The 15020-nt window shown below is 44.0% G+C and overlaps 1 protein-coding gene across 3 annotated transcripts in view; it reads left to right on the forward strand.

Annotated features, from left to right (window-relative positions):
• LOC116941526 (chymotrypsin-like elastase family member 2A) overlaps window positions 1–13814 on the forward strand; it is a 41915-nt gene extending 28101 nt beyond the window's left edge. The window contains exons 2-9 of one of the 3 annotated variants that reach the window (XM_032952672.2): window positions 8419–8571; window positions 9082–9176; window positions 9641–9738; window positions 10045–10173; window positions 10860–10996; window positions 11315–11457; window positions 12266–12418; window positions 13214–13814. In XM_032952672.2, coding sequence (XP_032808563.1) covers window positions 8532–8571; window positions 9082–9176; window positions 9641–9738; window positions 10045–10173; window positions 10860–10996; window positions 11315–11457; window positions 12266–12418; window positions 13214–13318 — 900 coding nt within the window. In that variant the 5' untranslated portion in view covers window positions 8419–8531 and the 3' untranslated portion in view covers window positions 13319–13814. The remainder of the gene's footprint in view (window positions 1–8418; window positions 8572–9081; window positions 9177–9640; window positions 9739–10044; window positions 10174–10859; window positions 10997–11314; window positions 11458–12265; window positions 12419–13213) is intronic. The other 2 variants (XM_076066653.1, XM_076066652.1) reach the window with 2 other exon arrangements.
• Window positions 13815–15020: the final 1206 nt, after the last annotated feature.

Consider the following 15020-nt stretch of genomic DNA (forward strand, 5'->3'; position numbering starts at 1 on the left):
TGTATGGCCTTGTCTAACCAGTTTTAGACCACATATAGCCAAAAGGCTAAAGTACAAATCTATCCTGCACATTTATTTCAGCTTTATGTCTATCACTGGATGCAGGCCTCATGCGGTGTCAGTCATGTAAAAGGTTTGAGCACGCAGTGTTTAGGAACTAGATGATGCAGCATTAAACTTGCGCATAGGCAGGAACATCAGCGAAGATAAATCCGGTGATAATATCACAAATACCTTGTGATCACACAAGGAAATGAAGGTTCCTAGTCAATTTGCATATGTGAAGAGATTCGTTTGATATAAAGTAATTTGAGTTCTGCATGTTTTTTTTATTTCTCCGTAGCAACCTTGGAAATGTACGTTTAGTGGAATGAATTTGGAGGTTGCATATATATTAACAGCCCTTTGTTAATATGCTGCTGGATGAGGGCCTCTCCACGCCATGGCAGTCATTGAGGGTTTTTTAAACCACACTTTTGCCGTGCTGACTTGTCTGTGGTAGCAAGTGTCATGATACTGGTGGGGAGCGGAGTCGCAGTGGTTACCGCACTGCGCTATGAACCCCGTGACCTGAGTGCAATTCCCGGCCATAGCAAACATCACTGGTGAGTGATATTCAAACCGACACTGAGCACCAATAACACTGACTAGCATGGTGAAGCATGGTCAGTCAGACAGTGGGTTGACAAAAGGACTGTTAGTATTATTCAAGAAAAAATCGGACTTGTGTACTCAAACTGTACACAAGTCCGAAAAATAAGTCCTGGCTTAACGCAGAAGATGCGTTCCTGAAAAGTGCCGGACGTCTGGATAGCAAGATGACAAGAGCCTCCACTTCAAGGCCGGCTTAAAACCCCTGACGTAGCACAGGCACGTCTGGAACATGAGAGAACAAGCCTGGCAGTGTCTAGAACAGGGGTGGGGACCCTTTTTTCTGCCAAGGGCCATTTGGATATTTATAACATCATTCGCGGGCCATACAAAATTATCTACTCAAGAATTTTACTGTTATATTTGGTCGAACATTAAATTAACTCACCCCTAATGTGATGGCTGAAACTGCTTCTCTTTGGTGAGGCGTGTGATGTTAGCTGGTATTGATGATGTTGCTACTCGCAACTGCTTTTCCAGGTTTGCTCCTAGATTTATTGAATTTCGAGTCCTGCCTGCGGTTGCCTTGGCAGGGCCAGACAAAATGATTTCGCGGGCCTTATACGGCCCGCGGGCCGAACGTTCCCCACCCCTGCTCTAGAACCATAAAACAAAAGCAACAGAACAAGAACGTATACATAATTTAAATCATGCATGGACAATGACAACTTTGTGCATAATATGTATGGTGACTCTTGGATTAACAGAAGAATGCTGTCATGTCATTGGCAATACATCTACTGACTGACAAATTTAACTATTTGTGAGATGAAGAGCACATGCCGGAGGCACGCTTGTTTATGTGAACCAATATATTGTCAATAAACAAATAACTAGGGTGTTTGTCTCTTAACAGATTCCGAAGTGAGCGAGGCATCGCCCTGGTGTTTTTGCACAATATTACGTTGTCCAGATTTTTCTACGAAATATCACAGACCCCTCAAATAAAATATTGTGGCACCTTTGCTTGCATAGCACAAGCAGTAACTGTGTTACTATATGAGATAATGACTAATGTTAACTATGAACTTTATTTTATTTTACCATGTAAAGCACACTGAGCTATATATCTATTTTTCACAAGTGAACTGGCCACAAATGATACCTCAGCGAAGTTGCTTATGTAGAAAGCTATAACAGCCAAATACTTTAACCCCATGGAAATAAATCCACGCGACCACGGGGAGAGCATGCAAACTCCAAATATACAAGCGTCAGGGTCTATATCGAACCCAAGACCTCCTGTATACCGAGCTAAGGTAGTTAACATCTCGCCACTGTGGCGAGATGTTAACTACCTCGATCACTGTGGCGAGATGGGCACCACAGTACTGTACCACTTTGCTTCAAAGCCTCCACATGCCTTCCAGCAATCTCAATACACGTTTTGCATGTCATAATATTCTCCTCTTTCCTCTCTTTTTCCCTCCTGATGACGATCGCTTGAGTTGTGATCTAAACGTCGTAGTTATTGTCTTATTTTCTTTAATATTCTCGGGGTTCACTTTCAATATCTGAGTCTCACAACGGCAGCCTGACGAGTGGGAACCGTGGGCAACGGCTGTTAAAACGCGGCGCAAGCTTCAGTCTCATTGCCTCCTGTTAGAATGTCGCCCGACAGAGGGCGACACAGATAAACGGCTGTGGCTAAATTGCTACGCGGAAGTGATTTCAAGACACAAAAAAAACAATGTATTCGTTAATAATGATTTCGTTTTGGTCATATCGCGTTGATTACAAACACAGATGTTGATTGCTTGAGGACACCGGAATGAATTTCAATTTGAAGCTTTCGTGACTGCAGGAATCCTGACTCTTTGGTTCTTTCGGTAAAGTCACGCGGGTAGAGATAAAATTAAACAAATCACGACGTTTTGATCGCAACACAACACACCGGAATGCTGAAGAGCAACGCACAACATCTGACAATTTTTATTCGACGTTTTCGCTGGTAATCACATCCAGAATCACCGAGCGATGACTCAGAGGTGAACTCCTGCAGGAGATAATGATTGTCAGAGTTGAACTCGTTATTTCCAGCCGGCATTACTGTTTCTGTGGTGTAGAGTTTCTCGTAATTTGCAGCTTTGAACTTTTCAGGTTAGTTTGTCGACGTACTCATGTTAAGGAGTTGGCAACGCTGAGGTGTGGAGTCACAACAGCGAGGACGTGGTTCACTGTCTTGGTTCTTGAGCTGTAAATTATTTAGGAAAATAAAAGCTCTTCAATGCACACACTTTTATTTGCACCCAAAGTAGAATATAAATTATTTTGACCGCCGAATTAATAAAAATTTGATGTGCTGCCCGTCTGTTTTGTCGTACATACTGTAGAGTACACATTATTTTTGCCCGTAATCATGGAGCTGAAGCGTCCAGCGAGTGGTGATGGTGAGAGTGTTGCGTCCGTGGCCCAGAGGGGGGCTGAGCCCCCCCCCCTTAGTTCTTCTTCTAACCAACCTCCCCACATCAACTCATTGTCATCATCATCTAAACCGTTAATATTAAAGGTATGTAAAGTTAATCTAATCTTTTTATTGTGCTATTGTGTAATGTACTGTATTTTATTCGGTGTTTAGTGAATAAACAGGCAACTTAGTTAAGCTATGGTGAGTCTGACAGCGGCTATGGTTCCCCTAATCTCCTATTTCCCACAGGCCCCTGTACTTTACCAACCGCGAGGGCTTTAAGGAACCTAGCCATCGCGGTTGGCAGGGGATTACTTTAGACCCTGGCTCATAAGCATAGTCAGAACTCTGGCTGGTCTTTTGAACTTGATACTTTTAATGAGCGTGGCCGTCTTCCCAACGGGGTGGAGACGGACCTATCTCAGGGTAAAACTGTTACATCGAAACATAAAGTCGTTAGCTAATTGAACATTGAACTCCCACGTTACATGCACAGCCACTATGCTGCGACATCAAGTAGTGGTAAATGCCTAAGTAGAGGCTAGCCATACTTCATCCCTGCGTTACATAAACAGTACAGACTGAAAGATCACCGACGTAGCATGGCAACACAGGCTTACCACACGGTACACTTCATCATCCTTGCCCCAGGCAGCGTTGGATGTATCTTCAAGAATTATTCAGGGCGCCTATTTTCAAGAGTGACTCACAGTATCTCTCAGTCTGAAACCAAATGAATTGGTTGGGCTTACACCTGAATAGGTCTCATATCGGAGCACATTGAATACATGCAGTGTTCACTACTTCTTTAAACTCATTAAGTTGCATTAACAATACACTCGTGTAGTCTACACCAAAAACAATATTGCTTACTCACAAGAATGGTTTCTCAAGGGCTGCAAATCTGATGGATTAACATAACAATACGGAGCTCAGCATGGAGACTGCATCTCATGAAATAACTGGCCCTGCCTCTCCCTGGTTATGTGGCCAAGTCTCCCAACTAGGCTATCAATTCCACCCCTGTGCATTCTGTCATTTAGTGCCAGAGAGTGCACATAATGGACAGAACAATTACTTTAAGGTGGCCTCACTTGACATATATTCAACAGCTTGACATATATCTGGCGCTCCAGCATCAGAACGACAAAGATCTGGATCTAGAATGTGTACATCCTTCTTATACAGTACTGCAAAGCTCCACAGGTTTACCACAAAAGTTCCACAATGTTACTGCTAGCTTTACATATGCTTACATCTCCAGAGAACAGAAAGCAAAAGATCACTGTTTTTCTAATTTGCACCTATGATCTGAGTACCAGTGTAATGCGTCACTCACTAAACAATGCTATTGTGTGCGTTTCAATTCGATAAAAGCACGGTGGACAGAGGGCCGCGCTCACAGTTAGAATGTTAGCAGTGGTTAGCGCATTGCACGATGGACCCAGTGGAACTGAGATTGATTCTCAGCCACTGCTAACATCAGCGGAGAGTGCAGTGTGAACCAGTCTTGGACCCCTCAGCTTCTCCAAAGTGCACTGACTAACAGTAGCGAATATAATCTCACTACGACTGATACTTCACAGGGAAGCCTTCACTCGATTGACGAAGGGCTGTAATTACATATTAATTCCACCAAATGTAATTTTTTCCAATGTAGCCATAAATTAAACCACACATGTCCTTACCTCTAAAATGTCTTGGGTTTCCATGCCAATGCTTAGTACTAAACATTTCAAAAAGGGACATTTCCACACACATGCAAATCTGCACAGACGGAACCACTGTTTCTGGGTCACCTGATTTGCGACTTCACTACAGATACCACTATCTGCTCTGCTTGTGTTGCACACGCTCAGGTTGTAGGCTGCCCTATCTTGTTTATAATGTCCCATCTATGTTTTCCAAGTAATTTGCATGCATTCACTTGGATGACGTATTTTCGCTTGGCCAGATGCCGGAAGATGTAAAGGGGGTAGGAAGTGGAGAAACGGTCAGCTCTTCACATATTAAAACAAGGCACCAAACACCATGTGACATTTAACAAGAATCTCGAACAGACTACATTCATAATAAATGTGCAATAGCGGCCTGCAGAAATGTATGCAGGGAAAAAAATAAAAATAAAAATCTAAATCAAGTTATGAACAGTTGGGCAGTGCTCTTCTTTGGCAGTCCCGATCCCGGATTGATGCCGTGGAGAGCCAGACTCTCCTGAGTACATCAACTGATGACTGTACACAAAGTGTTGCAAATTTAATAAACCCAGAAAGGATGATGGGCTGAGCCTACTCCTGGTCTTTAAAACACATACAATAACAATGGGAGTGGCTACAATGTTTTCAAGATGCTGCAGAAGTTGTAAACCATGGATCATCTCAGTCCTTTGCACTGGGTGTCAGTTGGTAGAAAATGTGAACGTGAAACATTGTTGGTATCTTTTAAGCGGTAACACATTTTGTAACCTCTGTATTTGCCAGAATTATTGATCAATTGTATTACAATCTGTCATTATGTAAGTTCTATTGGTATACATTTTGTTATTACAAGAACGGCAGATGAAATTGAGAATAACTGAACGGGAATTTGATGTTTTGCATCAAAGTTGAACATCTTACCTAGATATATTATCAATGCACTCACAATTCGGCAACATAGGACATTTAATATTTTATTTTCAGAGAAATTGATAATATCGCAGATGAAGAGACCAAACAAGAGCAAAGACTCAATCAAAATTGTATCTAGTTTGTATTGTTTTTTAAACATCGCATTTGGTGTGCAATCAGTTTGTAATCATTGGGGTGGGGGGGGGTATGACCAATATTTGAACTTGCGATCTGCGATTCAACTAATAGGCAATACAATAACTTTCCATTTCAACACAAAATATACAAAAATACACTTGCGATGTATGATATTTAACAGTAAATCAACGTTGTAATAAATAATTTAGCCAGAATAGCATTCGTGAGCCTCAACGCTCTTTCAGTTGGATGCTGCTTGGGTTGTTTGGCTAATTTCTTTTAGAGAATGTTTGCAAATAGGAGGAGGCTGGAGTACTCGGAAAAAAACCTCACACTTAAAAGGGGATAACACTTCCTAATTAGGATGGATGCAGTAGGCCAGCGACTTTCTTTCTACAATGCCACCCATGGATCCTTCATGTATCTCATTATACAACCATCGTTTGCGATTAAAAACGTGATTTGTAACTTTCATGCTTACACATGTATCAATAGTTCAATTTAATGGGCAATTTTATTGAGGGACCATCTGTTGTTTTGGTGTGTTCTGGGACTGATTAAGCTCTTGTTTTGCTGCCTTGTCCAAGTTTGGGAACTAGTGTACTTGTGCAACTTTGACGTAAAACGTTATGTATTTTACGTATACAATTTTCTTATGATTTGCACTCCTATCTTTGTTTGTATTGTTTGTTGTTGTAACTTTCTGACCCACATATACTGCAAATTTATGAAAAAGAGCTTCATAGATAATCGGATTTCTCCAGGATAAATAGAGATTCTGATGCTGATCATTAAACTGGTCAGACTACTACCGTTGTGTGAAATAGGTTAGAGTCAAGGAAGCAAATGTTAACAAAGGAAATTGAATATTGTAGACTAGGACAAAGAGGTTATTATGAGTTCCAGTGAGGGGTTAGAGGATGTGGCCTCAAATGAACCAAGTTTGCCTGAGGACAATGGGGAAACATTTTTGAAAGTCATGATGGGTGATGACTTTTATAAAACTCTATCACATCAATACCTGCTCGAGTGCAGAAATTAGCTGGTTCATATCAAACATTCCTATGTATAGACAAAGTAACTCCCTTGTAATATTTTCGGAGAGACTTTGAAAAGTACTGTCATTGAGTACTTGCTGAGGCCAGGACGGCACACGAGAGTGGGGTATGGATAGAAACGCGTACACACCTGGCCACTTTTGTCTCCCTATAATTTGGCCATTTATGACTACGCCACGCAAGAGATGATTACGGTCAATCCCGTTAATGCCACCGCAGCTCAAAATTGCTTGCTACCTTCTGCTAGATCACAAAAATGTCACACAGCTGACTCTACACATAACCGTCAAATTCCAATTTAACATTTTTATTATCATCATCACCACCATCTGGCATTAGGTTTTAGGTCTATCCCTGGGTCGCCGACCTCTGGATGCCAAGCCGAAGTGCCTCCCTGCTTAAACAAGTGTCTGGCAATGTTGACCTCAATTGGTGAACGCTTCTCCACACGGTCCTGTAAATCCCCCTCACCAGTCACTTTATGAATCTACCAGTCTAGTGGTACTCATTTTATCAACCAGATAGGAGAAAATGAGTTCAGTCAGCCACCAACCAGGATTTTGAGTTTTGCCACGATCTGATAGCGACTGTGAATTTCTAAAGATTGATGGTAGTTTTTCAAGAATGATACCACTTCTGGTATACATATGGAACTTTTCCAACACGTAGCTTAGCAAGCCCGGGAAAAAATACTAAATAGAGGAAAACCTTGCCCAACGCGTGTTAGTCGAATGCGTGTTTCGTTTACACACGGTTTAAAAACTTAGGTCTGTTCTACAAAACACGGGGGTGATGTTTCGACAATACATTATGCGGTTTGATGCTGCTAATATTATCATGTCCGTGTTGAAAAGTAATGGCCGCAGAGTGTTACATCGGTTGGAAGGTGTGAATGCATCGACTATGAGAACGATTTATTTACCGTGTATGTTTTGTGTGTGTATGTTTTTGTTTAATAATGTAACACACTCAACACGCAGAGCAGCAAAATACAAATGCTCACAATGCCGCATCACTGTCCACCTGGCGCTCCACTCGTTGTTTTGGGCAACGCTCCTCTGACCTCCATTGTTTTTGGAGGGCGACTGCCTCCAACTCTCTAGTTATGTCCTTCCCGAGCCTCCTCTACAGTCATCGGCTCGTCTGATCAGCTCCACATCCTCCTATACAGTATTAGTCCATAATGTTTCTACCCGTGCCGTGCTCTTTTAGCCTCCTCTATCCGGCCAAGCAGAAGCTGCTTGGGCATGCAGTTGATGGGCATGTGGGCTCCATAATCCAGCCAACGCAGCCTTGCCTGCCTGAGGAGCTCATTTTTGGGAGTGACCAGATCTGTCAACCATCGGTCAGCTTCACGTATTCCATTATAACCTAACCGATACAAAAATCTGTCTTTAAAGTTGGTTTGGTATCATCAGCAGGATTAACACTGTATCATTTCCTGCTGGCCAAGAGAAACAAAAATCTGAATTTGTAATTTGCATGCCAGCTCGATGTGGGCAGTTTTTCAGATAGGGAAGTATTCTGATTGCAATCTGAGGGTTCATGTGGACAGCAGATTCTGTATAAAAACCAAGACGGCCCAGCAGTGAGACACGGTAGTGGAAAGGAAAGACTCGTGCACAAGAAGCTCCAAGTCTTCAATAAACTCCAGTTCTTCGATCAGCCATGCTCGCCTTTCTCGTCTGCGCTGCTCTGCTGGTTGGAGGTGAGTGATTGCCATGCACACATTTGTTTTAGTGGAGTGATCACTCTAGCTTCTTCAGGAACTGGACTTAGTTATAGAAGAGTTTGCTAGTACATGGATTAAAACATGACACAACATGCATAAGGTACAACGCAAAAAACACATCACTATCATTGTGTGTGTACTATGGTATGTATTCCCATGGGAGAGGTAGTTTAGCGGTTAGCGTCCTGTGCTACGAACCCGGCCACCCGAGTTCAACGACCGCTCACGACCAACACCAGTGACGATTATCTGAGTCGGTCTTGGGCCTCGCCTAGGTCGACTCAACTTCAAATGAGTACCTGCTACGATGTGTGAACATCCCCACTCGAAAAACAAATGCGGCTGGGCATGTTACTATCTACCCACCCTTTCGTGTGCCGCAACCGGCCTTCATAGGTGCTCATTAACTGCACTTGCCCTAACAGTTCGTTAAAGCTATACGGGGGATATTTGTTTTTGTTTCGCGTCTCCTTTTGTTTCTCACAGCTGAGGTGTCTGCTCAGAGTTGTGGGATCGCAGCGTATTCCCAGATCCGCGTGGTGAACGGCGTGGAGGCTCGCGCCAACTCCTGGCCTTGGCAGGTAACGGCAGAGGCTGAATAGCAGCCATCACAGCCACACGCTGCATTGCCAGTCGATCACAGTGCAGCAGTATCCATTGTTGTACATGCCACGTGGAGGACATCATTCAGCAGTGCACTGACACAACGGCTGCATATGTGCAACATGAAATGTTCAGATCTTCCACTATTCTCAATGTCATTGAATATGTGACTATAATGGGAGAGTGGTAGCGCAGTGGTTTATGCACCGCACGACGAACCATGCTACATGGTTTACATTCCCAGCGACTGCTAATATTAGTGGGAGTGAAATCCATACCAGTCCCGGATTCTATCCGTTCACAACCAGCTATGACTAGCATTGTGAGGCCTGGTCAAACGGTGAGTGTATTGACGAAAGGGCTGAGTTAGTACTGTATTGTAAGATATAGAAATTGGACAAATAACCGTAACTACCACCACTTTTCTGGGTGTGCATTGCAGGCGCTCGTGCAGAGGTACTCTGGAGGAAGATGGGTCAACTACTGTGGAGGAACCCTCATTGATAGTCAATGGGTGCTTTCCTCTGCGAGCTGCTACACGTGAGTCACGGCACCAGTGGCGTCGCTATCATGTGTGCAGGCGGTGCAACTGCACCGGGGCCCAGGTGTTGTACAGTATTTTCCTGTACCACATTGTGGCCACCAAAGTTGGAGCAGTGTATCCTGGGAGCAAGGAGGCGGCCTCTATCAATTACCTTTACACGATGCCGCAATGTGGCATTGAAAATACCATGCAGTAACTCGCATCATTACTGTTTATTAATTCCTCACTGCAATGTTTACAGGTGTAAGTGATTACGACCGCCCGTCTCTCTGTTATCTCCCCACATCCACCACAATGTGCAGGAGTGGCTACAGCTACAGGGTGGTGCTGGGAAAGCACAGTGTGTCCACAACCGAGTCGGGGCAAGTAACACCTGCATTGAGCCTGATCGCCTGGCATAGCTACTGGAATCCCAGCATCCCGGCCAATGGGTGAGACTGCACACGGGCGCCCTGTTTCCGTGACACTGTGACATTCCGAGTTGAAATAGACAGATACATATCCATTTATACAAACATGTACAGAGACATTCTACAAAGACGCAAAGAGACAGAAATTTATTTTCCCATTCTCGAAGCTCATCACTGACACTGCCTTAAAGCAAAACAAAGTATAATTGGAATGTCAGTCAATGGTGAATTATTTTTCAGAAGTAACATTTAGTGTTATATGGCAGTGTTAATGACAAGACGATGAGATGTCTTGATTTGTGCTTACGCACTGCTTCCAGCCCATGCCCATTCTGTGTTTTAATAGATACAGACAGATGAGACACAATGCTATTTCTTCATCTCATACAATGCTTACGATAATACAATAACTAAAATATACTGTAGACCTCATGCATTTGACCCTATTACCCATGGCTCCATTATCTGCAGAAGCTGTATTGTCCACAATACGTCTTATTACCCGTGGTCCTATTCTTCCCATTATTCATTAATCTGTCCCCACAAATAAGTGCAGTGTCAAATCATGGATAACCCCACGATATATATCCCCCACATCACCCGGGTTAGTGGGAGTTCTCCTGTGCACAGCGCTGAATCCCCATTGCTTGTTGTATGTTCGGAGTTGAGCGTCACATCACGGCTGCCCCTGTCTCAATCCCCCACAGGTACGACATCGCCATGTTCAAGATTGCGTCGCCCGTGGCTCTTTCCAGCAAGGTGCGCTTCGCCTGCCTGCCCAGCGCCAACCAGATACTGCCCAACAACTACCCGTGCTACGTTACAGGCTGGGGATCCCTTTCCAGTAAGTAACGTTCACTCACTGTCAATTAAATACAACAGCAGAGGGAGTTATGTGGAGCGCTTTAAGTCCAACGTGTGAATTGCCCCTCCAGTTTGACTCGGCCCTTAATCTTTCTGGGGTTGACAAAATTAACACAACTCTGCATAGAGTCAACAGTGGGCAGTAGTCTGCCAGTCGAGTGGCGGTGTTGCTATGTGGCTTTTCCCTTTTTAGTACAGAGAGATGGACGGTTCGATAGGGGAGCGCCTGTTAACGCCACCAAAATCCGATGCTTTCACCAATGCTCTCCATCTCCACGTTGTCTGTTTGCGTGAACAGCCAGCGGCCCCTTCCCCAGCGAGCTGCAGCAGGCCAGCCTGCCCGTGGTGGACTACGCGACGTGCAGCCAGGCCAGCTGGTGGGGGAGCAGCCTGAGGAGCAGCGTGATCTGCGCGGGGGGCAGCACCCGCTCTGCGTGCTATGTGCGTACGGAGTGCAACGCGAGCCAACCCGCGTCAATTCCTTAAGTAAAATTTCCAATGGGAAAATTTGAGGAAGGCCATAACGGTTGTTTGCTTTACTTGCATTTTTCAAATATTTACTATGCACCCTCCGCATCAATATTTATTAACCCAGTTATTGGGCGATGCTGTGTTGGTAGTGGTGCATAAGCATGAATGACAAAAAGCTCCACACATTTGTCAATAACTCTAACCTGTATACGTTTTTTTGAAGACCTCATTATTGACAAATTTGTTGCAGTTTTTTTGTATAACCAATAGTAGATTCCACTTTTGACGGCTTTATTCACATACATTAATGGAGTTACTAAAAATAAAATCCAGATATTGGGACGATGACATGAATAAAACATGGTAGATAAATGAATACTGTAGCCAACATGGCAATCGTTGACTGTCGCTCGTCACGTTGGCCCTCTTAGATCGTGCCACGTGCATGGAAAACCCAAAGGCAGTATAGTAGAATTGGGTGACGGAAGGGATCAGGCCTTGGCATTCTGCGATATCTCTCCATGACTTAGCACCATGGCTCTGAAGCATACTTGACGAGTGTTTGTTCACACAGACACCTGCCACTACAGGACCTCAAAACTTTAGAACAGGAGCTCGATGCCCACACTCTTACAAAGCCAAAAACATGCTAGCAAAGACACACAAGTTGGTGAGAGGCATGGTGGTATTTGCTATCACAGCCACCCACTCCGGTAATCCAATTCTTCTTGATCCAATGTCAACGTGAGGCATTGCTGTACTCTGCTATGCACCACAGGGTGATGGAGGTGGCCCGCTGAACTGCCAGCGGTCGGACAATGCCTGGGTGGTGCAGGGAATCTCCAGCTACGTCTCATCTCTGGGCTGCAACACGATTCGCAAGCCCACCGTGTTCACCCGTGTGTCAGCCTACAACAGCTGGATCAGCAACGTGAGTGTTTAGGTTGCCACTGTCCAAGTTATTAACATCATAAGACTGCCACTATTAATATTTAATACTGTAGAAATATCATTGCCATTAACAATATGCAGTAGAGTTCCAACCATTTTGCGGTGATGTGGAGAGTACATATGTTTCCACGCAACTGCTAATGGCAAAACAATTTGGACATCTCAGGGGACATGCATATGTGATTAACAACTGCATCCACGTGGAGCACATCTGCTATATGGGTCTATGTTAAAATATTATTCAATAGCTGAGACTTATTAGCCAAGTCTATAAATGTGACATACCTTACAACTCAAAAGATTGGGTCATCACAGAAAGCAGATAATCGAAGTTCTATTCCAAATATTAGGGTCAAAATCATGTAATTGTCAATGTAATTATTGCTATAACTTTTGCAAATGTCAATATAATTGTCAATGTTGTCAATATCAATGTAAATCTCAATTGGCTTACAATCTCCTAATTAGATTGATAATAATGGTTTGTTACAAAGACAGGCATTGAAAGTGGGCTCCAGTGGTTTGCAATCAAAAGGAAAATTGTAAACGAAGTTGGTGCAAGATCATCGTAAAACTTGGGGGTCTAGGTATTAACTGCAATAGGAGAAGCGATGGCAAGGTGTGATGATGACAACTTTATCTTGATCGATCACAATGCAAAGGTGGGATTGGCATAAGGAATCAGGCTGGTATTGGCCAGGTATGATTGCTACCAAATTTGTTTGTCTGTAGGTACTGACGTTTAAACACCACCCATTCTCTGTTTCTCCCACAGGTCATGAGCGTGTACCGTGAAGCCCCAAAGCTCGCCGATGGAGAGCAGCGCGTCAATAGCGGAGCCAATGCCACAATTGCTGCATTCAGGCAGCCACAGGAGTAAAGCTATATGCTCTTTACAGCAATGCTACAACTAACCCTAGAAATACAATTTATTGCTATGGGTATTTAGTTTTAATGTTGGACTGGGCATGTGGTTCAATGCAGTGAGTTTGTGTGGTCACATTGCTATACATGTCATCACCTATGATAGTAAATGCTGCTCATGTGACCACTGTCAAAAAGACTGACTCCATTTTGCATGAATACCGGATATTAAGTAGTTATCTTTGTATTTTGTGACAAAAGAAAGTGGCAATAAAACCAGCATGCATACTGGATCATGAAGTGCCATTTATATCACTTGAGAAGTTATTGATTGAATCTGAAATATTAGGATGAGGCCGAGGCAGCATGAGTTCAATTTCATCCATTGTCATAGTTTAGTAGGGAATGGAACATCATGTGTTATTGTGGGACGACAGCTGATTCAGGGCGATGCGATTTTGGCTTGGTGTAAATGCAATTTGGAGAACAAATAAAGTACCTGGTTTGTTGAATTGACTGGTGGAAGTTATACCACATTAACCATACACATAATTACAGGATTCTCAAATTATTATTTTGGCGTTCATCTGCATTGCTAGGACACATAAAGATGTCACTAAAATATAGAATCACACTTGAGTAATCTATATAAGAATACGCTTTTTCAGGTGTGTGCCTGACTTTAATGCATCGGGATGACATCACGCGAGTTTTGGGTGAGGTGAAGGGGTTGATGGCTTCAAAGATTCAGGAGTGTTGAGAGGCGTATCAATGTCACGCCAGGATGGGGTGAGGATGTGAGAAGGCAGGGTGATGATGTCATGTGATGACGAGGGACCGAATGAAGATCATGACATCACGAGACCTTTGGCTGGTTAGAATTTATAGAGGGATCATAACGTCATGTGATACTAGTGAAGTTCATGATAAGTGTAATGACTCGGACAACTGGAACTGTAGAGGTTTCTTTAGTTATTATTTAGGTCGCTTCACGCAGGTAACTTGAAATTGGAGAGGGATAATGCACAGATCACTTGGACCAGGGATGGCACGGAAGTAGCGGTGATGCGAAGACAACGATGGCCCGTAGACAGCGACAGCGTGAAGACAGTCGACCCGATCCTATGGCAGCCCTAAACCTTGCGTCTCGCATCCTTTTATTCCCGGCGTGGCCCTCTATTCGGTGCCAGCAACGCCCTCTTTCTCGAATCCTCTAGCCCAGCGGTCTCCAACCTCTTTGGCACCAGGGAATCGTAAAGACTTTGACCGGGTCCTTGACGCCGGTCCATCGCTCTGGGCGGATTTCTGTGCCTCTAAAGGCAATGGGGGCTTGCACAAAAGCCTTGATTGGATAGGCTCATCCCTGGCCTCTTCTGAAGAATTTGACCGGGCTCCAGCCAGCGGTCCATCACATGTGGGGGCTTCTTGAGGTTCCCCGGGCTTCAGGGACTTCGAAACTCTGGGCGGAACAACACATTTTTCCTGAGGCACAATTTCCTTGGCCGATTGCCCCGGCTCATTAACACACCAGACATCGGCGCAAAAGGGCTTGGGGGTGAGCTGTCAACAGAGGGCTAAACATATGGTTTCAGGCGCGATGGGTGAACGAACCAACGGCGGCATCCCACCTGAATTCTTACACACTGAAGCCTCCTCTCTTCCTCCACCTCGACGGGACCTTACCATGGCTGATGTAACTTGTGAGACGTACCCAGCAG

The sequence above is a fragment of the Petromyzon marinus genome, chromosome 12 (genome assembly GCF_048934315.1).
Source record: "Petromyzon marinus isolate PM22_M1 ecotype Great Lakes invasive population chromosome 12, UKy_Petmar_22M1.pri1.0, whole genome shotgun sequence".
NCBI lineage: Eukaryota > Metazoa > Chordata > Hyperoartia > Petromyzontiformes > Petromyzontidae > Petromyzon > Petromyzon marinus.